This window comes from Glycine soja, chromosome 15, assembly GCF_004193775.1.
Source record: "Glycine soja cultivar W05 chromosome 15, ASM419377v2, whole genome shotgun sequence".
NCBI classification, from domain to species: domain Eukaryota; kingdom Viridiplantae; phylum Streptophyta; class Magnoliopsida; order Fabales; family Fabaceae; genus Glycine; species Glycine soja.
The window spans coordinates 12111136-12135942 of record NC_041016.1 but is presented as its reverse complement, the minus strand read 5'-3'; the positions used below and the strand labels follow the sequence as shown (position 1 = coordinate 12135942).

Below are 24807 nucleotides of genomic sequence, written 5' to 3'. Positions count from 1 at the left end.
TCTAGGCCTTGGGGGTAAAGACACTCGGTTTGAGTGCTCCTTTAAGCCTATGTTGATCCCATATGGTTGGAGCATTCTCGCAAAACGGAGTGACTATTCGTGTGTCGACAAGTGCATCGATTCGCACAAATAGTATAAAACGGTAAGACCGAGTATCGTATCCTCAGGGAATTTATTTCACCTAGACCATGTATATTCAGTATGTAAACACTTATAAGGGTTGAAATAAAGTAAATGTTGAGTTTTGTACTACAAAATCTATTTGAACATAAACAGAATATTTAAAGCTATAAAAAGTGATAACTATCAAGTTAAAAGGGTTGGGGAGTGTCCTACTGAATTTCTCTTGCTGTATCAAATGTATTTTTCTCTAATATTATCATAGTATTCTTATACCGAGAAACTACTCAAACCATGATTCCTCACATGAATGAGCCTAACTCTCTTTAAACTTTGTCTTTGATTCCTCAACAAACTTGTTCTAAAAGAGTTGCACTAAGCCTACAATGTAAAATGGACTAGATCACTGCACTCCATTCCTAGACATACAGATTTCTAGCTTGCTCTATCAAGTTCTAAGGTTTTAAATCATTTTCCAATACTAAAAAGTCTAACTGCACATAAAAATGAGTGATCAAGCCACAAACATGTAAAATAAGCATAGATAGAAGCAATAAACACAGAGAAATTACATTAAATAGATAGTAAGAGTATTACATCAAGAGGTTCAGTAGTAACTCCCCAACAAAGAGGTTTAGCCTTCCATTACAAGCAAAGCTTCAAAAATACAAGAAAGAAACTATTTTTGGGAAATAAATTAGAAGAAGATGATGGAGAATGTCTTCTCCATCCTCTAAACCCTAAATCTCTCTATTTCCCCCGAACTAAGCTCTCTTTGCTGCTCAAAACTCGTTCTCTACCTACTCTCTACTGGTTCTCCTTTGAAACTCAGCCAACTTCAGTGTTTTAAAGACTATTGGACTTTTCAGCTTTTGATGGCTCGCTCAGCTAGCATGTCTCGCTGAGCTCGAGTTAGTGAATTTTCGTTTAGCGAGCATGATTCTTTGTTGTCAAGGTTATGGAAAAGGATTTATAGGCCAATCTATGTTCTCACCCATTAAAAAAAAACAAGACTAAAATATGTTCGTGATCTTTAATAAATATCCAAATTTTGTATTTGTTTCTAATAATTTTTTTTCCATTACGTCTTTAATAAAATAATAATTTTATTTTTTGTCTTTATTTTTTTAGTCCTTAATAAATTAACAAATTTTGTATTTATTTCTTAATATTTTTTATTTATTTGTTATTAGTCTTTTTCAAAGGGATAATAATAAATGAAAAAAATTGATTAGGAAATAAACACAAATTCACTAATTTATTAAGGACTAAAAAAATGTGCAAATGACCAAAAATAAAATTGTTATTTTTATCATAGAGCAAAAACAAAGAAAAAATTTATTAGGAAACAAACATAAAATTTAAATATTGTTAGGAATCACAAACATATTTTAGCAAAAAAAAAATAATTATGCATACAATCTGGAAAATGTTAGTCCCTTGCCAAACAAGGCATCCTAAGCCAAACTGAAATAAAAATTTTACTTGCCTGCTTACCAAATAATACTCAATCAGTGATACAAGGCGCTCCTCCAATTCCTCTTGGCACCTTTCTTTCCTGTCCTTCTTTAGAATAATCCATTTACAACATGTCAATGAAACCACATTACGACAAAAGCAAAAGGCAAACACAACACAATTCAAACAAACCAAACGTAACAACCCAACCAAAAAATCAATAACAACAATTCAAAAACAAACACCACTTAAACTCATCAATTCTTCAAAGGGCCAACAAAGCACCAATTGTTTGGGTTTGGAGAATACATTTGAAAGGTTTCTCCCATGTAAGGTCGACCTATGGAATCAGGGGGGAGCAATTGCTTCTGGTGTTAGCAGGGGAAAGATTAGAGCAGTTACTGGAACAGAACAATGAAGAGAAAAGGAGCAAACAAGCAAAACATGGTGCTTGGTTCCATTTCGATATTTTATGTTAATAGCTTGTAATAGGTGAATAGGGAAGAGGATGAAGCAAAATTGATTATCAGTAAAGTAAAGCCATCAAAAATTCCACTTGTGTAGCAGCAAAAGGCTCCACTTTCTTAATGCAGGAAGATTCATAAAGGAAAATTAGCAAGAGTAAACTCACCCACAATTCCATCAATTAAGTATTATTTTTCCAAGTGTATACAAAAACATGAAGATAAAATCATAAGTCATGCCATTGTTGAAGGCTGAACTAAAATCATTTTGCAGATTTCTATTTGAGTTGTGCAACTTGGTCCAAATTAAAATGCTTCACTGACCCTTTTAGTTGTTTCTTTCTCCATATTCGGGCCTCATATCTTCCACCTCAGAAAGGAATTAAGGAAAGTGCATCTAAACTTTGAATTTCAGTGAAGAAAAAGCAAGAATAATAAACTTTCATTTGACCTTCATTATATTCCACTTCGGTTTTAAGCATAAACAATGTGACAACTTCAAGAAAATTACAAAGTTTGCCACTGCCATTATTGTACATCGGTTACTTTTTTTTTTCTTTTTCTAGTAGTGTTAATAAATTAGTCTGGCACCCACAAGATAAGAATCTGATTCTTGCTTTTTCATTTTCACATGCACACCATTTTTTTTCTTCCATTTTCTACCTTCAGGATCTATCATTTTACTAATATGCCACGTACTAAGCTAACTCATTAATACATCCGAAAGCAGAATTGTTTCTCAGCTTAATTTGATTTTCAAGGGTAACTCTTGATCACTAGACTATCCTACACGCATTTGGATTTTCGTCGCTGAACATGGATGTGATTTTTCCATTGCCATTTTGGTAGTCTCCACTGTAGTGTTCGACACGGTTGTAATGTGTGAGCCTTGGAGGTGATCTCACATACTCATATTCAGTGACATAAGGTGATGGCCTATATGTGTTATAAACTGAGTGTCACATACATTGGTTGGGGTGGCTCTTGAAGAAATGTTGGACTATTATGGTATCTATATCTATCTCCCCAATGTCCAGCATAGTTGTGGCCAGAACCAAATCTGTTTCCAAAGTTGGTTGGATTGTGGTGCATCACATGAACCTCTCCTACATCCTTGGTTCTTGGTGATTGCTGGTTTTGATTATTCCCTGCATGTATTGGTGATGGTGTTGCCTCAGGTGGTGTTTCTTTTGGGGGCTCCTCTTGGGATTCTGCTTGAGTTGGTGAAATTTCTACAGGTTGTGTTGCTTCATGGTTTTGTGCATCATTTTCTTCAGGTTTTGGTTCTGTTGGTTGAGATGATGGTTCTTCTGGTTGAGATGGAGACTCAATTGGTTCAATGTTGCAAATGGTGGCAATCTTCCTTGTCTTCTTAATTGCTTTCGCTATTTTTTCAGAATCTGCCCACCCAATTATTGTTATTTTTTGTTGAGGGAAGTCAATATAGAGATCATATATACTTGCAAGAGTTGAAAGTTCAATTGAAAAATAATGATTCATGTGTGTTGTGTCATCAACTAGTAGGGAGATTATGGAACATTTTTTTATCCATAAGAATCAAAGATAGGTACCGAAGGATTTGCAACAACTCACACACCGTGCTAAACCAACCAAGCTAGACTCCCTTGGTAGGGAGATTGTGGAGCATGCTTGCCATTTATGCCACTGAGTGCTTTCCTAATTTTCCGCACGCATCCATTACAATTCATTCGGACATGTATCTCTGTGACTCGAGGTTTCTGCATTTAAAGGGTTGATCATTACAATTGCAGTTACATGTTATGAAGTATGCATGCATGGATTTTAGATGCCGTACCTGGAACTCTGGAACTATGGAGCGGAATTAGAAAAACCAAGGGATGTACGTGTTTGTCTAATGAAAGCAGTAGATTATGGCTGTGAAGAATTATGTGACTGGTATATATTTGTACGTGGGCAGGGAATATGTAAGGAAAAATATGTAGGACATGCAAGGAATCTATCTTTTTTTTTTTTTTTTTATCTCAGGAAAGATAGAAATAAAAGAGAAAGGGTAGGTATTGCTTGATTGGTCCATGAAAGTCATTGTCTAAACCTTATATTAGAGCATTAGAATATTAGATGTGGAAAAGAGGAAGGGGGGGTGCAGGAAAGAGGGTAGGCATTATGAGTATTTGTAAAGATGAGCCAAAGGGAATTTGCTTTATGATGGATTGTCTCTTCACAATGTACATACAACGTTGAGTTTGAAGTGGTAGAACATTGGCAATACATGAATGCTATCACAGTCAAAAAAGACCAAATTAGCTTTTTTCCTTGAAGAATTTACTCCCTAGGATTCCTTTTATCATAAGAAAGATCAGCAGGGTGAGTTTATAAAATGATAGTTTTTATATACAAATTAAATGAAAAAGAAACTATGGTTTGTGTTTTAGGTCTGGTATGTTTTTCTTGGTCTCAAATTAATCTCATCTCTCAAAACTGTGGGTGACTATAAACAGATTCTCTTAAACAAACTTCTATTTATGAAGGTAGGGGTTAGGAATAATTAATATGTTGACGACTTATACAAGGATCGAAGGTGCACCATAATGCCTCTTTTTTGGGGTACACTGACCAGCAACAATTTAAAAGAAATAAAATATCTTTGGATGAGAAGTATGATTTATTTTGACTGGAATCAAGTGTGCTAACTTTTGTTTTCCACTTTCACTTTGATTAGCCATAGTAGTAAAATGTTTCATTTTTTTTACCAAGGACTAGTACAATTCATGAATGTAACCGGTAAAAATTTGAAGGTTCTACCTAAAGTAGTAAAGTCCACAGTCCTTATATTGTGGGAGCCATGTGTGCAGAAATGGTATAATTCTTATTCACTGGATTTCCTTATTGTTTGAATTTGTTACTTTGTTCTTAGATTTGGTAATCCTTGCCAACCACACAAGTCCAAAATGCTTTTCCTTGCGACGGTTTACTCAACCTTCTTCAAGAAAAAAAAATCCAATAATCTTTCTTATGGTGTTTGCTTTCTTTAAAGTGCAGACTCCCTCATACAATTGCTTGATGCTCATGGGTTTTGGTTAAGTTATTCAAATTGGAACAGAAAGTCAATACAGGACCATTTGGTAAGATCCTTTTTTTTGGAAAAAGACAAATACAAAACATGAGGGGTTGAATTGTGCTGTTATCTTTAAAAACAATTTGACAGATCAAATAATGAAGGTCTTCGAAATGACAGATTGTTAAGAAATGACTTTCTGGGAATGGAATCAAGCAAGATGACTAGTCTTTATTAGTCAAAAGAAATATGTAAAGAAATTTTTAAGTTTCAGATAGAGAACAACTATCCTATGAGTACTACAATGTTTTAGAAGTTGAAGCTATCCAAGGAAAATGGTGTAGAAAAGTGGGATGAGATTGATTTCAGAAATCTTATTGGCTGTCTCATCATCTCATGTATCTAACAGCAACAAAACTTGATACCTTCCATGTTGGAAGTGTTTTTTTCAGTATTTTTACATTTTGCAATGAAGTGTATCTTCAAACTGCTAAATGTGGTCTTGTATATGTCAAAAGAACTCTTGGTTATGGAGTTTAGTTTAGGTATAATAAAAAAATTCAGTCTTTATGGATTCTATGACAATAATTGGGGAGGTTCATTGGATGGCCAGAAAAACACTTCAGGCTATTTTTAGTTGTTATACATTTGATTCTAGAGTCCTTTCGTGGACTTCAAAAACCAAGCAAGATATCTTGGCACAATCAATTACTGATGCAGAGTTCACAGTCGTTACTGCAGTTATGTGGATGAGAAAAATTCTAAATGACCTACAAGTGGTGCAAATAGATTCAAGCAAGGTATTAGTAAATAATCAAGTAGCAAATAGCAATTGCCATATCCAACTTAGTTTTCCATGGAAAGATTAAACACTTCAATGTCAAACTATTTTCTTAGAGAAGCATAAAAGGAAGAAGAATTTTCACTGCAATACTGCAAGAAAGAACAATTTGCAAAAGTCTTCACAAAGGTACTACCTAAAGGAAGATTTGAGAACTTAGGAGAAACTCAGTTAATAGCTACATATGCATGGAGGAATATTTAGAATACATCTCAGTATCTATTATTAGAGTTTACTAGCAAGAATTTAGTACCAATTATTACTTACAATTTCTTGTCTTTTTAAAAATGTTAGTGTCGATGAGTTTTTAGGTTTTTAACAAATTTTGCGTCTGATTTCACTTCATTTTATTTTTTGTCACATGTAAAGTAATAGCTATCTATCATATCAGGCATTGCACCATAAAATTGTCCTATATAAGAACCGGCATTAGTTTAGCAATATCCGAATGTTATAATCATTAGTTAACCCGAAACTTATTTCGGTCAAAGAAGCAAAATAACTAACAAAAACATCTTCTCTGACATAAAGTCGCAAAAAGAGGTTGACTTATTAGGTCTCTGGTTCATATCATGAGTTAGAGCTGTTAAGCCATTAGATTTCTCCATCTTAGTTAGTCCCCTGTGAACTTGACTGTGTTTTGGGCTAATTTTTCCTCCTCTTTTTACCATGAAACTTTTTTGTTTGTTTCTTTGGTTATTTGAACTAAGAATAAAGCTACACGTACCATCAGTTCAAAACTTTAAGGTAATAGTAATTAACTTGTATATATATATTCTTTGATTACGTTCGCATGCTATGTTAATTAGTTGCCATTTAGTTATGACGCCTAGCATCTTTATGCCTCTTAGAGCCACATAAAATCAAGCTTTAATTCTTTACCTTTTCACCCAATTGACCAGCATAGAAGAATTCTCATGAACCATAAAGTTTTGAGGTGGACAAAGTGGTCATCTCCTACTTTTTTTTTGGTTCAAAACGTTGTGCACTTTTATAAAGTTCAAGAAAGAAGTGACATATCTTCTCTTTATCATGAGGAATATACAATCTGGCTATGCATGCGTTGAATTGTCATGCTTTTTTGTCTGATTATATCTAAAATCCAAAATGAAAAAAAGAAAAATCTCTAATTCAGACAAATTTAGCATTGGTGGTCTCCACACTCCAATCCAGCTGTGAAGCAGTAGAGAATTTTGCCAATTATGGCCTCCAGACTTCAAATCCCACCGTGATTTGCCTTGTTATTTTGAATTTATCATGCATGATTGAACACAAATTCTTGGTACCATATTCCAAATTAACCTTAGCCCTTGAGTATATGTAAGATGTTTCATAACATAAACATTTACTAGTTGCACAATATGATTTGGCAGAATGATTAATTAGGAGGAATTATTACCATCAGAGTACTCTTTGTTACTACAAAAGTACAAATACTTTGCCAAACCACAAAGCAGCCCTTGAAGGGTAAGGACATATTAAGGAGTTCAATACATTGCAAACATTCTAATTGTGCCTATATTTGCTTGCACACTATATATATCATTCAAAAATTGAATAAGTTTGAATTTAATCTTGAAACAGTATCTGTATACTTGACAAAAACAAATGAATAATTAAGCATAAACTTGTGGATTCTCCAGCAGGTAGGCTTCCACAACCTTGCAGACTCCAAGAGAGCTTTCCCTTCCTTCCTTTATCTCTTCCTCTTTGACTTCAAAACCCCCAATGACGTTATATTTGGTTGTCATTTTACAAAGGCAACCTCCATCACTAGTGGCCTCAAACTTAACTTCATAAGCTATAGACTCAAGCTTGTCCTCCAATGGATCTCCTTCAATCATAGTGTATTTGCACACAAAGTTGTCCTTATCAACCTCATCAATCCTGTGTTTCACATACTTGAAGGGGAAAGCTGCACAAAAAAAAAAAAAGACACATACAAGAAAATTTTCAACCAACAGATAGAGATATATTCATATATATAACCTCATAATCAATTAATTTCACTTTAGTTTGTCAAAGTATTTGTGCTAACCTTCAGCAAAGTTAACTTGCTCAATGCTTCCAGCTTCCCCATCTCCTTGGATCAGATTGACCTCTTTTATGATCTGTGGTAAGAGCTTTGGCAGCAAAGTTCTAGAGTCAGTGATCAAGGCCTTGAACATGCGTGATGGAGCAACAGGGGATGAATAATCATGTGTAAAAGTTGTGGCTCCCATGGTGAATACTGAATATTGTGTAGATTGCAAAGATCACAGAAAATTCAAGGTTGTGAAAGTTGGATCCTATGGGATAGCACTATATAGGTCCTGTGGTTATAGGAAGTAGGTTTCGTATGAATGATCACTTTGATGAAAACGGATATACTAATAATTGCGGCTTGGATAAAAAATGGGCATTCATTGGTAGTTAAGAATGAGAATTTTTTATTTGAAGACTTTCAATGTTAGTGGCTGATTAATAAGTTTAGTATTTCATATTTCCAAATAATTGTATTAATCAAACTTGTAAATACACATGGGCGGCTATTGGTAGAATCAAACCATTTTGCCAACATTATGGACTTGAATTCGTACAAGTGAAAATATTGCATTACCTACCTAATGTATAGTTAGAAACACAAAGTTTCATTTGTGACACCCTCTACCCCTCACATATATATTAATAAAGGAATAAAAATTTAAATATTAATTAAAATTATTTTAAAACATTTTTAAATACAAGCTTTTCAAATGGGTAAAAGGCTCACATTCACTTTCTTCTACATCATATTCAAACTTGTCCAAATAAATAATAAAGTCATCTTGACTCAAAGAAGGTCATCTAAGTCTCATACAATTAATATAGAACCTATATCCTAATGTCACATCCTATCAGAACGTGGTGTTCCCGTGTCCTCTAGCATGAGGTTCTTCATATTCATCTGCTCCCCCGAACACAAAGCTCAAGATCATCACAGGATCCAAACACAAACAACAAACCGGGAGTGAGTTATCACATTTCTAACTACTAGAGAGAAACAACACAACATATAGTAGCCAAATACAGTTTACTTAGCATATCTCACATTATTTCATCACTTTGTCATTCATCAATCACACTTTTCATCCATCAATCACACCTTTCAATCATCAATCACTATACACAGGAATCACACACTCCGATCAAGACATAATAACACATCAATTTCATAATAAACAATTAGCAAGCGTATGCGACAGTTATGCTAAGACTCAAGCCTATATGCAATGTGGTACCATGTCAGTGAAAAACCTCGTCGGACGCCTAGGAGTACATGACAAGACAAACCACACAATAATAAGTCAAGTCACTCTCACTAGGTAATATCATAGGGAGACCAGTCAGGGTCACAGTGTTTTGCGAGAATGCTCCAACCATATGGAATCAACATAGGCTTAAAGGAGCACTCAAACCGTGTGATCCCCAAGACCTACACTCCAAAGAGTCCGTCAGGGCCTCTCCCTCCTGATTCAGGTCCAACCCAGAAAATATTTTAACATACAGACTCTATCTATGAATTGTACAAAACACACGACTACTCAATTGTTCTCAAAATAATTTTAACTCGTCGCCCTTTAAGGGTCTTATCATTAACTCGTCGCCCTTAAAGGGACTTAACATCAACTCGTCGCCCTAAAAGGGACTTAGCATCAACTCGTCACCCTAAAAGGGACTTAGCATTAACTCGTCGCCCTTGAAGGGACTTATGATCGTGTGATTGTACAATTCATAGTTCACAACTCAATGCACACAACACTTCAATGCACATATATATCTCAATCATATACATACGCAATTTATCACATACACTTAATCCCAATCACAATGGTATAATCTCAATTTAACATGTTATCACACCTCATGAATCATATACACTTTATCTATGAACTATGCAATACACACATTTACTCAATTGTTTTCAAAATCATTTTAACTTGTCGGGTTCCCACAGTGGATCCCATCACAATACTCGTCGCCCTTAAAGGGTCTTACAATTGTGTGATTGCACAGTTCATAGTTCACAACTCAATACACACATCTCATCTCAATACACATGTATTTCATCATCCGTCACATGTTCAATTTATCACATAGTCACAGTTTGAATCATCATTTCATAACCTCAACATAACAATTTATACAAAAGATTTTATCACAACATGAGATGTAAAGCCTCTAAAATAGTTTCTCACAATTGTATCAAAATCAATTAATCAAAATCATGGGTTAAACACAAAGACATCAAGAGCACTCAAGTTTATCAATCAATTCTCATCAGGACATCAATTGGTACATAGAACACAATAATATTGCATTCATAATCATAAAGAAAAATTATAATTCAATAAACATCTTAAAATAAATCCAAATTTAGTTCTCTAAGTATCCCTAGACATGTTCTCACTAACCCCCAATTGTGAATAACTCATCCCTTACCTAGCGGACTCACGTGTCTTCAGCCAGCGATAGTAACATCTCTAACGGTTTCCTGAGATTCTTTCAGTTATTCCTCCTACTACTCCGATAGAATTCCCAAACGTCAAAGAGACGGAGAAGAGATTGAAACCTCCACTTGTATTATCTTCATGCGATTCCTTTTTCTCCCTCCACGAATATTATCTCGAAAATCCCAACGGTGAAAGTGTACGCAATTGAATTTCGAACAACATATCCAAATTTCATGAAAATCCAACGGTTAACGAAACCGAGATCATAGTTTTACCGAGACAGTTTTGGGTTTCTGCGGGAAATTAAAATGCTACAATGCGAAGGGTTTTCCTCTAAGCTCAGATATGATTTTGAAATTCCCAACGGTGAGAATGTTCGAAATTGGGTTGCGAACGTGGTACCCATATCTCAAGATCGTCATTTTTCTGAGACATGTTTGTGGACTGCGGGAAAAAGAAAGAGTTTTGAGAGGAGAAGGAGAAAAACGAGAATGAGACCAAAAAGAGACACTTTGAGTTAACATAATTATTTATTTATACCTAGGTATTCAGCCTATTATTTGCTCTATATTTATTTATTTATTTATTTTATAAAAACAAACTCTATTTTATTTTCTATCAAACAAATAAATGAAATATCCTTTTTATTTTCTCTCAAATCATTATTTTAATTAATAATTATATCTCCTTATTTATTTATTTATAAAATCTCATCATTTTTCTAAAACTCTATTTATTTATAAATAACAATCCTTTTTAATCTAGATTATAAAAATTGGGATGTTACATCATTCACCATTTTTGAGGAATCAAATTTCCTTGAGGCAATTAACCAAAGAGCAGTGGCCAAAGAGGAGGCAAGGAAAAATGTGACAAACTACTCAACTTCTAATAATTGAGCAAAAATACAAAACTGAGTAATTGGTTAACCTTAAGTTAGCTGATAAGTGATAAGCTTGCCTAAGCGTAATGATTGTGGCACATGATGTTAGACATTTAATTACCACTTAAAAACAGTTCCTGGACCTTGATTCTTACGAGGAGAGCTTGCCTGATTAGAGAAAGGAAAGACACAAACATACAAGGTAGCCGTTCTACTTTAATATATAGAGACAAATTGCTTTAAAATAATTTATACTTGATATTAATGTCTGTGGGTTTATCTATGAGAATTTGATATTTAATTAAATAAATAACTAAAAACATGCAGATATTCATATTCAGTGACATATGATGACTGGTCTATGCGTTATAAATGTATGTGTCTTTGTATATTACATACCTATAGAAATATTTGACTAACTTTCCGTAGTTTGGTGGATGGTAGTAATATCAATTGCTTTCACCCTTTTCAACCCAAATTTTTGTCATCAAAGTGCTATTGGATTAGCTAATTAGGACGAGTTTGTATATCTAAAATCCCCAAAAATAATATAAATTTTGGGTTCTAACATCTAAACTAGCATAAAAGAGAACATGAAGCTGGAAGCAGGAAACCATTTCACTTGGCATAACAACAATTTCATTTTGAAATTCAACGCCACTGTCAAACATAAGAAGTAACTACAAATATTTGAAGAACCCAAATTTCAAATATTCCAGATCCACTCCAGGCCCTTATTATACAAAGGCTAACCATGAAACAGACTTGTGAGTTCTGATGCTGATAGTGGCATTATTAACTAGAGACTAGTTAATGACTCAAGCATACACATCAGGGTTCTGCAGGAGATAGGCTTCCACAACTTTGTAAATGCCCAAGACAATCTCCTTGCTAGCCTTAATGTCCTCTTCATTGATCTCAACATCACCTTTAAGATAATACTTGCTTGTTACCTTACTTATGCTACCACCATCAGGTGCTGCTTCAAACTTAATCTCATGAGCAATGGATGCAAACTTATCCTTCAAGGCTTCCCCTTCAATCAGTGTGTAATTGTAAGTAAGTGTCTCCTCGTCTATCTCATCAATCCGGTTCTTGATATTTTTTACTTGGTTGCCTGCAGGAAAAAGGAAGGTCATGTTATAAGTTAAAACTTCAAACTCACTTGAGGGTAAATTAACAGATCTCAGTTGTTGATGAGAAAATTAACAGTCAATATTACATGTACATACACAACAAATCATGGATGTATGGAAATATCAACTTTTTATTTCCTCATCAACAATTGATATTACTTAATTTGTTCATGCTCACTTTAGAGGAATCAAATTCTTTACCAACAAATTTGATTTTCTAAAGTGAACTATTTACTCTATAAGATAAAGTAACAAATCTCATTGTTGATGAGAAAATCAATAGTTGATATCACGCATACATGCATAGGAAATTATGAATACGTCGTATCAACAGTTTTTTTTCCTCATCAGCAACTGATATTACTTCATTCAAGCTCACTTTAGAGTAGCCAAATCCTTTATACCAACAAATGTGATGCTAGTAAGTATAAATTTTTCTATAAGTCTGTGCTAGAAAGTTATATGCCTTCAACAAAGTTAAACTGCTTGATGCTTCCTGCCCCCCCATCCCCTTGTATGATTTCAATGCTCTTCACAGAATTTGGCAGAAGTTTTGGAATGAGGTTGTGAGCATCAACAACCAAGGCCTTGAACAACCTTGATGGAGAGATTGGAGAGGGGTACTCATCTGTGTCAGAGTAAACACCCATGCTAGAAAGTGCTTGAGAACACCACTGCTAAGGGACTAGTAAGTGCTCGGTGAACTTGGCAAGAATAAGCTGTTAAGGGACTCTTATAAAGTTATTTATATTGTCCAAGTTCATCCCCCCTTTGACTCAACAGAACAAAATGATGGTGCTCAATAGCTTAGAATATCTCAATAGCTTTGCATCTCTATCATATGATAGGGGCTCAATTAAATAAAGTTATCCGTATGTCATAATAAACTGATTCATGATTGATGGAATGTTAATAGGAATAAGAAATCAAAGTTTCTAATTGGTCTATATAGTTATTGCAGTTAAATGATTTGGCGTAACCAAGATGCATTGTGGAAGCACGAGGTTATAGGATACAGTGATCCTATGCATTTGGACAATTCACAATTGCTAACAAGTCAATTTTGTTTCGGAACTTTCAAGGAAAGGATTTGCCATTTTTGTGTAGAAGTATATCCTAAAATTCTTCGTTGAGGATAAAATTGTTTCATATTATATTTAGTAATCAGTAAATTTTTCCATATGTCAGAATATCAATAATCAGTAATATAATTAAATATTCCTTAAAAATCCTTGGCAGTTTGTTTAGTTCTTGCCTAGAAGAAATCGGAAATGGAAATGGTTTTAGTAGACATTGCTTTTTAGTTCCAAAATGCATCATCACTCTGCTCAGATCAGCTGCTTTTAAGATTAGAAAGAAAAAAAAAAAAAGAACTGAGACATAGGTAATGGTCCAAGTTCCGGTAATTCAAATGTTAACTACTGTGGAGGATGATGATTGAGGTTTTCTCATGAGGGATTATGTTCATCTTGAAGGACCAATTAATATACACTATAAAACCTCGTTTTCATGACTTGTAGAACAAACATATTTTGATTACTGGCATAAGGTATCTCGTGCTGCGGAGCATTGATTCATTTTCTGTCCATGATTTTACATATAAACTCTGATTTACCACTGGTATGACTGACACCATTAGCATAGTCAATCTCTAATAGCAGTTACAGGGAAAAAAGGAAAGTGCTTATTAGACACCACTGTCTCACTCACTCTTGCATCTGTATTGGTGGCATAATTAATCATTGTGTAATTATAAGTTAAGAAGTGTCCCATATAACCATTGTCTTTGATTATCCCGTCATTTAATTAGTAATTGTGTGGATAGTATAAATGTAATATCTCCTGGTACCTTAACTATCAAGCCTCATCAAAGTAACTCATTTTTATTATAAGCCATATCATATTTGGTTTCAAAGTAGACTATAGGCTGAGTTTAGAGAACATCAAAATATAATGTAATGCAAAGGTGCCCTATAAGATCACTTCAATGCTTCAAGCATACGCCTCAGGGTTGGCCACAAGATAGGCATCCACTACCTTGAGGAGGGCCAAACCTTCCTCCCTTGCAGCCTTGAAATCCTCCACTTTGACATCAACCCCTGCTTTGGGATGATACTTGCTGACATTCTTGATCTTGCAACCTCCCTCTTTGGTGGCCTCAAACTTAATCTCATGTGCAATTGAATCCACTTTTTCCAGTGCAGCATCCCCCTCAATCACTGCATAGCTGTATGTCAATTTCTCTTGGTCTATTGCATCAATTCTATGCTTCAAGTGTTTGATCTTATTACCTGCATTGAAGGCATTACCAACAATGATATCTTTGTTAGTCATTTCAGTTTGAAACCTACCAAAAGATATATGGCATTATGGTTAGAATATATTTAGAAAACCAATTGATTAGGACATAAAGGTGAAAACTAATGACTGGTGAGCTTTACCTCATGGTATGAGAAATTATCATATGTTCTAGAACCACCATGTACCTATAATCTCAGTTAATCCCCACATGACATGTAACCAAAATGAGTTAATAAAACTCGTGTCATGTGGAGATTATCTGGAAGCATAATAGACTGGGATCATGTAATAATTTCTCCACATAGTACATTCCTTGGCCTTTTAGGTCAGGGTTTGCAATTGGGTGGGTATTTTGAGCTCTCATATGCCAATTTCCCCACACCACCTTGGATCCCAATTCTAGGTCACAAAAAACAAAAACAAAAATGATAAAGTGAAAATTAGTGTGAAATGGTACAACTGGCCTTCAACAATGGTTATCTCCTGAATGCTTCCAGGGCCTCCATTCCCTTCAACCAGTTGAATATTCTTAATGGCCTCAGGCATCAGCTTGGGGATGAGGTTTGGAGCATCAAGGACCAAAGCCTTGAACAACCTTCCTGGCTGGACAGTGCTAGTAAACTCATCTGTGAAAGTGAGAACCTCCATGTTAAGTTTGAAGTGAACTACAAGATATGGCAAGAAAATTAAGTATAGAGAGCACTTGGAAATGCAGTGATGTGAGAAACCAGAGATGTGTGTATTTATGAATGAAGAGGTTAAATAAGCAATTAATGTTACATTTGACAATATTTCAACAAACTACCACTATTGTAAAATGGACCATCCCCTTGCATGCCTTATTAATTCCAATGGAAGTCTTTGTTTCCTTAACCTACGTAAATATATAATCAAACATTGCAACCTGTGGGCCTATTTATCCTAATATATGCAGCGATATTACGAAATCATATACATTGTAGACTAATGAATAAAATACTCTTGTCTGTTTCTTTCAACTACTTTGAAAGCTTTGAAGTCTAAAGTGGAATTAATTTTTCTTTGTCAGCATGACTTGAATATATGATAACCGACTCACCGCTATTTATATTTCCTTCAGCATAGGCCTCAGGGTTTGCCACAAGATAGGCATCCACTACCTTGAGCAGAGCCAAACCTTCCTCTCTTGCAGCCTTGAAATCCTCCCCTTTAACATCAACCCCTTCTTTGGGATGGTACTTGCTGACATTCTTGGTCTTGCAGCCTCCCTCTTCAGTGGCCTCAAACTTGATCTCATGTGAAATTGAATCCACTTCTTCCAGTGCTGCATCCCCCTCAATCACTGCGTAGTTGTAAGTCAATTTCTCTAGGTCTATTGCATCAATTCTATGCTTCAAGTGTTTGATGTTATCACCTGCATCGAGGGCATAACCAATAATGATATTTGTTAGTCATTTCATTTTGAAACCTACCAAAAGACAAATCATATTATGGTTACAATAAATGTAGAAAACCAATTCTTTAGGACATAAAGATGAAATCTAATGATTGGTGAAATTCAGCTCACATATTATTATATGGTCTAAAACAGGTGCCTATGATCTTACTTAATTTCCACATGACATGTAATCAAGGTTTTCAATTCATGAAAGGAGTTAATAAAACTCAATTATGTGTAATGTGGAGATTGTCCAAAACCATATTATACTTGAATGATGTAATAATTTCACCAAATTGTAAATTCTCTGGCCTTTAAGGTCAGGTTTGCAATTGGGTGGGTATTTTGAGCTCTCATGCCTATTTCTTCAACACCCTTATCCTAATTCTTAGGCACAAACAACAACAATAATAACAAATAAATGCTAAAGTGAAAATTAGTGTGAAATGGTGCAACTTACGTTCAGCAATGGTTATCTCCTGAATGCTTCCAGGGCCTCCATTCCCTTCAACCAGTTGAACATTCTTAATGGCTTCCGGCATCAGCTTGGGAATGAGGTTAGGAGCATCAAGGATCAAAGCCTTGAACAACCTTCTTGGCTTGACATTGCTAGTAAACTCATCAGTGAAAGTGAGGACCACCATGTTGCTTAGAAGTTTGAAGTAAACTACTACAAGATATGGCTAGATAGAAACTTAAGTATAAGGAGCACTTGGAAATGCAGTGATGTGAGATATCAGAGATGTGAGTATTTATAGATGAAGAGGATAAATGAGCAATTAATGTTACATTTGACAATATTCCAACAAACTTCCAAGGTGCATGTCCCACTATTGTAAAATGGACCGTCCCCTTGCATGCCTTATTAATTCCAATGAAAGTCTTTGTTTCCTTTACCTACGTAAACATCTAATCAAACAATGCAAACTGTAGGCTAATTAATAAAAATACTCTTGTCTGTTTTTTTTCAACTATACTTTGAAAGCTTTGAAGTCTATAGTGGAATTAAGTTTTCTTTATCAGTATTAAAACCTCTGTGTGTAAACATTAAGGCCAGTCCAATCTGTAATTGATGCCTCAAATTTCCAATATTTCCTTCAGCATGACTTGAATATATGGCCACCGAATCACCGCTATGTTAAGTTAAGAGAATCACAGCCAAACATAATAAATGTGGGGGTTGGATTTCTATTTGAGTCTCTAATTCAGTTGAGAATTTATTGGCTGCATTCATGAATCTACTGTGTGTAGCCACAAGGGTCTCAACTTCAAACTAAGAAGCAAATAGAAACATCTTAAAAAGTGAAAATGATGTAGAAATGGCTCTAGCATATCTTAATACAAGACCAAATTACATTTAACACAATAAAGATTCATTTCCTTATTGTCTATTGTTCTCCCTATTATCATGCATGTTCATAGCCATCAGTGATCATAGGCATAGTTGCTATTTTTACACACCATAGACACAACCACCTAGTGTGTCTGCCTGTTTAAGGCAACAAATTAATATCGTACTCTTTGATGAGTTCCCATTCCCAGCCCTACCTTGTAAGTTGTAACAGATTGCTTTGAAGTTTTAATTAATTGTTTGACTATATACCGGAATAAAATAAAATCTATATATGTAGAAATTTAGAAGTTGATCGAAACTTGTTCTATTTTAATGGCCGAAATAGTTTGTTGTGGTCGTTATATTTGTTATCTTAGTTCAGCATCAGTGGCATGTTCTTTCTCTCTGTTAAGGAAAAATAATGCTAAAGAACGAACAAAAGTAATGTTAATCTAAAGGGTAATTTTAAAAAAATTACTCAATTTATTTTAAAGAAAAATTCTTTTAAATTACCTAATAATATTTTCCAATTCTTCCTGTGTTTTTTTTTTACTTAAAAAAAATCCTGTATTTAATAAAAGAACAATTAAATTAGTTTTTGTTTTTGTTACTCACAACTCACAAGTATTAGATTCCAAAGCATTTATACTTTAGACATTATCAAACGCTAAATATAAATATCTGTTTTGATAAATATTCGAATGTTGATTTATCATGTTATGTGGTAGGAAATAAATTTCTTTTACTAAACTGAAACATTAATAATTAAATTAATTTAAATACACATTTTAATTATATTTAATAGTTAAAAAATTAATAATAATTTTATTATTAAAAACTATGTTATAAATACATTAAAAATGACAATAAAAATACATTAATTTTACCTTTTAAAAATAAATAAATTAATACTCTTTCCATCCTAAAATAATTATTGTCCTATGTTATTTAATATCGATAAAAAATTAATAATTTTAAAAAATTAATTTTATATTATCATTAATATTATAAAAATATAAATACAAAAAGATAATTAATGTTACATTAAAAATTAAAATTAAAATTATTTTAAAATATATTTTTTCTTTTACACAACAATTATAATGGACTGGAGTGTGGAGTGTGTAATATGCAATGGTCATGAAAATATTTCATTTATATTGTGATTTAATTAGGAATAATTATTTGTAATGGATTTAAAAGTGAAAACATTTCTTTTAACTTTTCTAATTATTGTCCTGAAAATATGTTCTAAAATAATTGTCACTTTTAACAAAATTACAGGATTTAACATTATATTCACTTTTAATTTCTAATGGATTGATCCTATAAACACTTCTCCACTCTGATTATTTCTATCAAACTAACATTATATTAACTTTTAACATTTTTCATATTTAATAAGTTAATTTTGTTAATCCTGTAAAAAAAAAAGAGTTAATTTTGTTAAAATAAATTGTTCCAACTATTATCGGACCCTTAGCACGGCAATGCATAGCCACGGTGACGGGTAACCTCTCTGACTCCAACCTTTGCGGCGGCACCCCCTCTCATTTTCTCTCATCAGGTGCTGAGTAAGGTAAATCAGTGCTGTAATTCAAATAGTTTGTTTTCTTCCCTAACAAATTCACTTTCAATTACAGATCAAATCAAAACTAAATTACATTACATAATAAGGAAAAAGAATAATTGCTTATCTTGAGTAAAAATCACAATACAGAAATCAAAATAGCGAAAATTAGGTCAGGGAATTGTTTTGACGAGAAGAGAGGCATAGAGAGAGAGAAAGCTGCGCCTGCTGGCACTGGTGGCGCTTGTGAGCGGTGCCGGCGCTGGAGCAGAGGGTGCGCACCGCCTCCGATTCCCCAGGACACGCCAGAGAAACGAGGCACATCGCCAGCCCCTGGTTAAGGTGCCGGCACGCTGAGTCGCGACTCGGACCCGCCGGAACTCGCCGGTGGCACTCCCGCAGCGCCTTCTCCACGCGCTCGCACGTGTCTTCTCTTCTCATCTTTCTCGTTCCTTCCAGATCGCACGCAACGCAACGCAACCGAACCACTACGTAATTGGGTCTGTCTCTCTTTCTGTTACAATGCTAGTTAGTACCAGTTACCTGTTACCCCAAAGAAAGACCATAAATTTGAACTTAATCAGAAATTCATAACAATTAATTAATCAATATTTTATACAGATGTAAATCAAAACAACCAATTTTTTTTTTAACAATAGCCATCTACTAAATTTCATGTATTCAAATTAATCAATAATGGTAAAAAAGAATAACTATCTTTTTCAATATAAATAAAAATAAGAATGTTTGTCTTTAATTATCATTATTTTTTCCTTATTTAAATATTCTTACAAAAATTAAAATAAAGAAAAGATATTTACAAGAGAATCAAGTCTGAAAATACAAAAATATTTGCTCCATATAATATAACGTTACATATATATAAATTTTATACTATAATAATATATTTACTCTTATATTATAAATTAAAATACATAATTTACATTTTTTAATTAGACATTCTTTTATATTTTGTATTTTAAATCTGCATTGTAACTTGTAAGAGAAATTATTGTATGACATTTAGTTGAGTTTTTCAATTTACAGAAAAGAGTTCATAAAATCCAGCTGTAATTACCAACATTAACCTATACCATTTTCAGAGAAATATTATTTATGTTCCATAATTATATGTTTGTTAACATATGTGGGACAAAAAGACCAATTAGTTCTTTTGATTCTCTAAATTAAATTTAGGAATATTTTTGTAATTTAATCTTTAATTTTTTTTAAAGAAATAAAAAGGTTCTCTCCTCTCTCGTAGCTATTCCAAAGACTCTAATATCTTTCCGTTTCAATAGCCCTGTCATGATGTTCGAATCATTTCTCAAACTGGGAAAAAGAAAATCTTATGAGATTGAGTGGAAACAAAGTATATATAAAAAAAAAAGCTTACATGTGTTTTTATTTTTTTTAAGTTAGTATTTTTTTTATTTTTGTAAGTTTATTTTTTTAATTCTTATAAGTTTTTATTTTTTATTGTTGGTTTCTATAAACACGAATTTATGAAAATTATAAATAAAAAAATTAAAATCTTATACCAACTAAAATTAAAAAAATGTAAACCTAGGGGTCCTAAAAATAAATAAAAAATATTTTACAGGATCAAAATTAAAAAAATATCAATTTAAAAGGACTAAAATTTTTTAAAAAATTACACGGATCAAACATGAAAAAGCCTTAATTTACGAGAATCAAAAGTATATTTAAACAAAAAGCCTTAATGTTATGGGATTCCAGAATGTCTGTCTTTAATCTTGCCATAAAAGCATGGATGTGGAATTGCTGTCCCTAATGCTTTGTTGTCAAGAGTTATCAAAGTCAAATATTTTCCAAAAGGGGATTTCATGGAAGCCTTGGTAGGACACAATCCATCATTCACTTGACGAAACATTGTCTCTTCTAAAGTGGTGGAGAGGTAGGGCTTTTGGTAGAAGTTAGTATTGACGTATGGAAGCAACCTTGGTTTAGATTAGCAACCAACTCGTGTATACAATCTGCCACGTATCTAGGAATGGAAACGCTGAAGGTGAAAGACCTTGTGGATCATCTTTCGGGTGGATGGAATGTGCCTCTCATCAATAATTTGTTTGAACCTCATGATGCTCAAGCCATCCTCCAAAGTCGTGATAAACGTATTTGGGCTCCTACGAGAAATGGCATTATACGGTTAAGAGAGCATATAAACTGATTATGCACAGGCTCACTGACTATGAAAGATCGAGTGAGAATGAGTGGTGATTGGAAGTTGATTTGGGAGTTGGAAGTGCCTCCGAGAGTGAAGGTATTCCTCTGGAGGTTGTGTAGTAATTGTCTGCCCACAAAAACTAATCTCAGAACTAGGGGAATAGATTGCTCCTTCATTTGTCCGTTATGTGAGCATGAAATTGAGTCCACCTTCCATACGGTTTTTTCATGTTCTCAAATGCTGGTTGCTGGGATTGTGTGCAGATGAAACATGTTGTAGATGCACTTACCCTTCAGGCAGAATCTTGCCTTCAAATGGTGATGATGTTATTTATATTTAACCAAGTGTGTAGTGATAAGCGAAAGAGAGTAGCTATGCTGCTATGGTGTCTTTGGCGGCAGAGAAATGAAAAACTTTGGGACAACATAGATAGATATTTCTGACTATAGTATTGTTCAGCGTGCATGAGTTCATGCTAAGATGACGGAGCTGAGCATGGTCCCATGCATAACCGGTCCCGTCCAGTGCTGGGGCACTTGAAATGTTGTGTTAATGTTGTGTTTTTTAATCACGAGAACGTCACATGAGCGTGATCACACAGGGGCTGCTGTTGCGGGGTGTACAGTTATGGATATACAAGAAGAAGAGGCTTGAGCTTTGCATACAACTTTGAAGTTTGTCTCATCCCAAGGGTTGCAACACGTTCAGTTTAAGATGGACTTCAAGAGCGTGGTGGACAAGATTAAAAACTCTCTTGATGATGATTCTAAGCTTGGTTTTTAGTTCACGAATGCAAGAATGTGTTATTACAAAATCCAACCTTTATAATAGGTTTTGTGAAGACCAAAGTTAATGGAGTTGCCCATGAATATTCCTTGTATGAGGAATACTAACTTCACACCCTCAAGCACTTTCCTTTAACCACACTTCATTGATATTTGGCATTTTTGTTTAGGTCATCCTTCATATGATAGGATGCAATTGTTAAAACAAACTTATCCTATCTTGATAAAATCTTTGTTTGTGACACTTGTCATACAGCAAAACAGAAAAAACTTTCATTTCTCAATAGTGACTCATATGCTTCTAGTCCTTTCTCTTTGATACATATAGATATTTGGGGACCTTGTGCCACGATTGCTTTGAATGGACATAAGTATTTTTTTATAATTGTAGATGATCATACTAGATTTGTTTGAATTTTTATAATGACTTCAAAAGTTGGGAGTCAAACTCATTTACAAGCTTTTGTTTCCTATGTTGAAAGGCAATTTAATACAAAAGTGAAAGCTATTTAATTAGATAATGGTGTTGAGTTTATCATGAAACAGTTTTATCACAGTACTGGTATCATACACCAGACTTCCTGGGTTGAAACTCCATAATAAAATGGAATAGTGGAGAAAAAACATTAGCATTTATTAAATGTTACTTAAGCCCTTCTTTTTATGTCCAAGTTACCACCAATTTTTTGGACTTTTGCTTTACAACATGTTGTTTTACTTATCAATTGTTTGCCAACTCCATTTCTTAATAATATATCTCATTTTGAAAAATTATATGACATTGCATATGACATTTCTTCCTTAAAAATCTTTGGTTGCTTGTGCTACACCAACACTCTCACTAATAACAGGAAGAAGCTTGATCCTAGAGCTTCTGCTTCTGTTTTCTTGGGCTTCAAGCCTCACACTAAAGGATATATTACCTTTGATCTTTCCTCTGGAGCCACAATGGTATCTAGACATGTCATTTTCCATGAAGATTGTTTCCCTTATGCCTCTCAATCTTTTCCCACATTCCCTGTACATTCTTATCCTACCATTTATGATCATGGTAAAGATTTGGATTTTTCTTCACCATCTTCACACTCTACTATCCTTGATAATTCTCAATCGCCTAACACTTCTGTTAATCATTCACAATTGGATTCCTTAGACACTTCTTCCGATCCATCAAATTCACCAATTATTGTTGCTCCTAGATGATCTAACAAGGAAAGAACCAAACCAAAGAAGTTTCAATACTTTCACACTATATTCACATCAACTGTTACTAGTCAACCCTTAGATACTCGTTATCCTTTAATCTCTATTTTATCTTACAAAAATTTGTCTCCTACATACCATAGTTTTATTATGGGTGCATCCTCTGAGACAAAACCTAATTCATTTAAAGAAGCTTCCCAATCAAACAAATGGATCAAAGCAATGAATGCTGAAATTGAGGCTTTAGAGGCTAATCATACTTTGGATTTTGACTGACTTCCCTCCTAACAAATCTGCTATTGGATGCAAATGGGTTTTAAAGTTAAACACAAGGCTGATGGGTCACTAGAAAGATATAAGGCTAGGTTAGTAGTCAAGGGGGGTATACTCAAATTGAGAGTCAAGACTACTTTGATACTTTTTCCCAATGACTAAGATAACTACTGTGAGATTGTTACTTGTTTTAGTTGTTGTTAACAACTGGCATTTAAAGCAATTAGATATAAATAATATTTTTTTGCATGGAGACCTTAATGAAGAAGTTTACATGACTTTGCCTCCTGGAATGCCCTCAACAAAATCTAATCAAGTTTGTAGATTATAAAGATCTTTGTATGGCCTTAAACAAACCAGTAAATAGTGGTGTGCTTAATTGTCCACTTTCCTCAACACGGAATTCATCTATAGATAATATGTCATTATTTGCGGATTGGGGAACAATTATTGCCTTTTTTTTTAGATTACGCAATTTTGATGCAGGACATATATTAAACTTTTGAGATGTTGAATTTCAAGTGCGTGGAAGGATTTTGGACTTCGTGAAAGGGTTCAACAAATGATGCGTGAGAGACCTCTTCTCACTTCTAAATGATCTTCTCAGTTTGAGTTCTAATAATAAAATAAAATAAATATAAAATATAAAATAATTAAACCTGCACAACCAATAAATCATTAAGGTGTTTTAAAATTTTGGTGATGTGAACCAATAAAAAGGAGTGCAATTAAAATTTCTCTACAAGAATATTGAGAAATTAATATGTAATGAAATATGATGAGTATGTTTTAGTAAAAAAAAAAAAAAACCTGAATTAACCTTAACTAATCTAAACATGCATGATAAAGATGATTTGGTTCTAAGTGATATATATATATATATATATATATATATATATATATATATATATATATATATATATATATATATATATATATTTTGCAAAACCTAAAAACATTAATCGATTCAAATTGAAGTATCTTTTAAATCCAAACCATATAGAACCATCCTAAACACTTAAAGTCTAAAGATGTAATATGCAAAATGATATTTTTTATTGAATATATGTTATTTTGTGTTCTTTATCTTTTTTATCATTTATAGTTAAATTAAAAAAAATAAAGGAACAAAAATAATATTTAATTTTATTTATTATGAATTTTAATTAAGTAAAAATTAATATTTACCTTGTGTAGGGTAAAATGCTAATTACATTTTTTTATATAAAAAATGTCATTTTAAAAAAAATTATGAAATTTAAAATTATTAAAAATTTAAAAACTAATGACAAATTTATCCATGTATGTTTCAATTAAAAACATATT

The 24807-nt window shown here is 33.5% G+C and overlaps 5 protein-coding genes across 5 annotated transcripts; all 5 read right to left on the bottom strand.

Moving 5' to 3' along the window:
* Positions 1–2987: 2987 nt before the first annotated feature.
* Positions 2988–3542, bottom strand: LOC114385832. The gene has a single exon (XM_028345896.1). It carries the CDS (start codon positions 3540–3542, stop codon positions 2988–2990), a length of 555 nt encoding a protein of 184 aa, XP_028201697.1.
* Positions 3543–7264: 3722 nt separating this feature from the next.
* Positions 7265–8275, bottom strand: LOC114386971 (pathogenesis-related protein STH-2-like). The gene is made up of 2 exons (XM_028347059.1): positions 7959–8275; positions 7265–7835 (listed from the first exon to the last, which is right to left on the bottom strand). Exons 1-2 carry the CDS (start codon positions 8140–8142, stop codon positions 7537–7539), a joined length of 483 nt encoding a protein of 160 aa, XP_028202860.1. The 5' UTR covers positions 8143–8275; the 3' UTR covers positions 7265–7536.
* Positions 8276–12055: 3780 nt separating this feature from the next.
* LOC114387157 (major allergen Pru ar 1-like) lies at positions 12056–13085 on the bottom strand. Its single transcript, XM_028347288.1, has 2 exons — positions 12878–13085; positions 12056–12392 (listed from the first exon to the last, which is right to left on the bottom strand). Exons 1-2 carry the CDS (start codon positions 13059–13061, stop codon positions 12094–12096), a joined length of 483 nt encoding a protein of 160 aa, XP_028203089.1. The 5' UTR covers positions 13062–13085; the 3' UTR covers positions 12056–12093.
* A 1190-nt stretch (positions 13086–14275) lies between these two features.
* On the bottom strand, positions 14276–16860 carry LOC114387156 (MLP-like protein 34). Its single transcript, XM_028347287.1, has 4 exons — positions 16590–16860; positions 15791–16105; positions 15177–15338; positions 14276–14702 (listed from the first exon to the last, which is right to left on the bottom strand). Exons 1-4 carry the CDS (start codon positions 16771–16773, stop codon positions 14404–14406), a joined length of 960 nt encoding a protein of 319 aa, XP_028203088.1. The 5' UTR covers positions 16774–16860; the 3' UTR covers positions 14276–14403.
* A 2193-nt stretch (positions 16861–19053) lies between these two features.
* LOC114385668 lies at positions 19054–19578 on the bottom strand. The gene has a single exon (XM_028345677.1). It carries the CDS (start codon positions 19471–19473, stop codon positions 19201–19203), a length of 273 nt encoding a protein of 90 aa, XP_028201478.1. The 5' UTR covers positions 19474–19578; the 3' UTR covers positions 19054–19200.
* Between the last annotated feature and the right edge of the window lie 5229 nt (positions 19579–24807).

Coding starts and splice junctions, on each gene's coding strand:
- LOC114387156 (XM_028347287.1), bottom strand. CDS start 16,773: ATGGTGGTCCTCACTTTCACTGATGAGTTTACTAGCAATGTCAAGCCA. Junction 16,106..16,589: donor GGAGATAACCATTGCTGAAC/GTAAGTTGCACC, acceptor CCCTCGATGCAG/GTGATAACATCAAACACTTG. Junction 15,339..15,790: donor TGAAGGAAATATAAATAGCG/GTGAGTCGGTTA, acceptor TCACTTTCACAG/ATGAGTTTACTAGCACTGTC.
- LOC114385832 (XM_028345896.1), bottom strand. CDS start 3,542: ATGAATCATTATTTTTCAATTGAACTTTCAACTCTTGCAAGTATATAT.
- LOC114385668 (XM_028345677.1), bottom strand. CDS start 19,473: ATGAGAAGAGAAGACACGTGCGAGCGCGTGGAGAAGGCGCTGCGGGAG.
- LOC114386971 (XM_028347059.1), bottom strand. CDS start 8,142: ATGGGAGCCACAACTTTTACACATGATTATTCATCCCCTGTTGCTCCA. Junction 7,836..7,958: donor GCAAGTTAACTTTGCTGAAG/GTTAGCACAAAT, acceptor TTTTTTGTGCAG/CTTTCCCCTTCAAGTATGTG.
- LOC114387157 (XM_028347288.1), bottom strand. CDS start 13,061: ATGGGTGTTTACTCTGACACAGATGAGTACCCCTCTCCAATCTCTCCA. Junction 12,393..12,877: donor GCAGTTTAACTTTGTTGAAG/GCATATAACTTT, acceptor TTTTTCCTGCAG/GCAACCAAGTAAAAAATATC.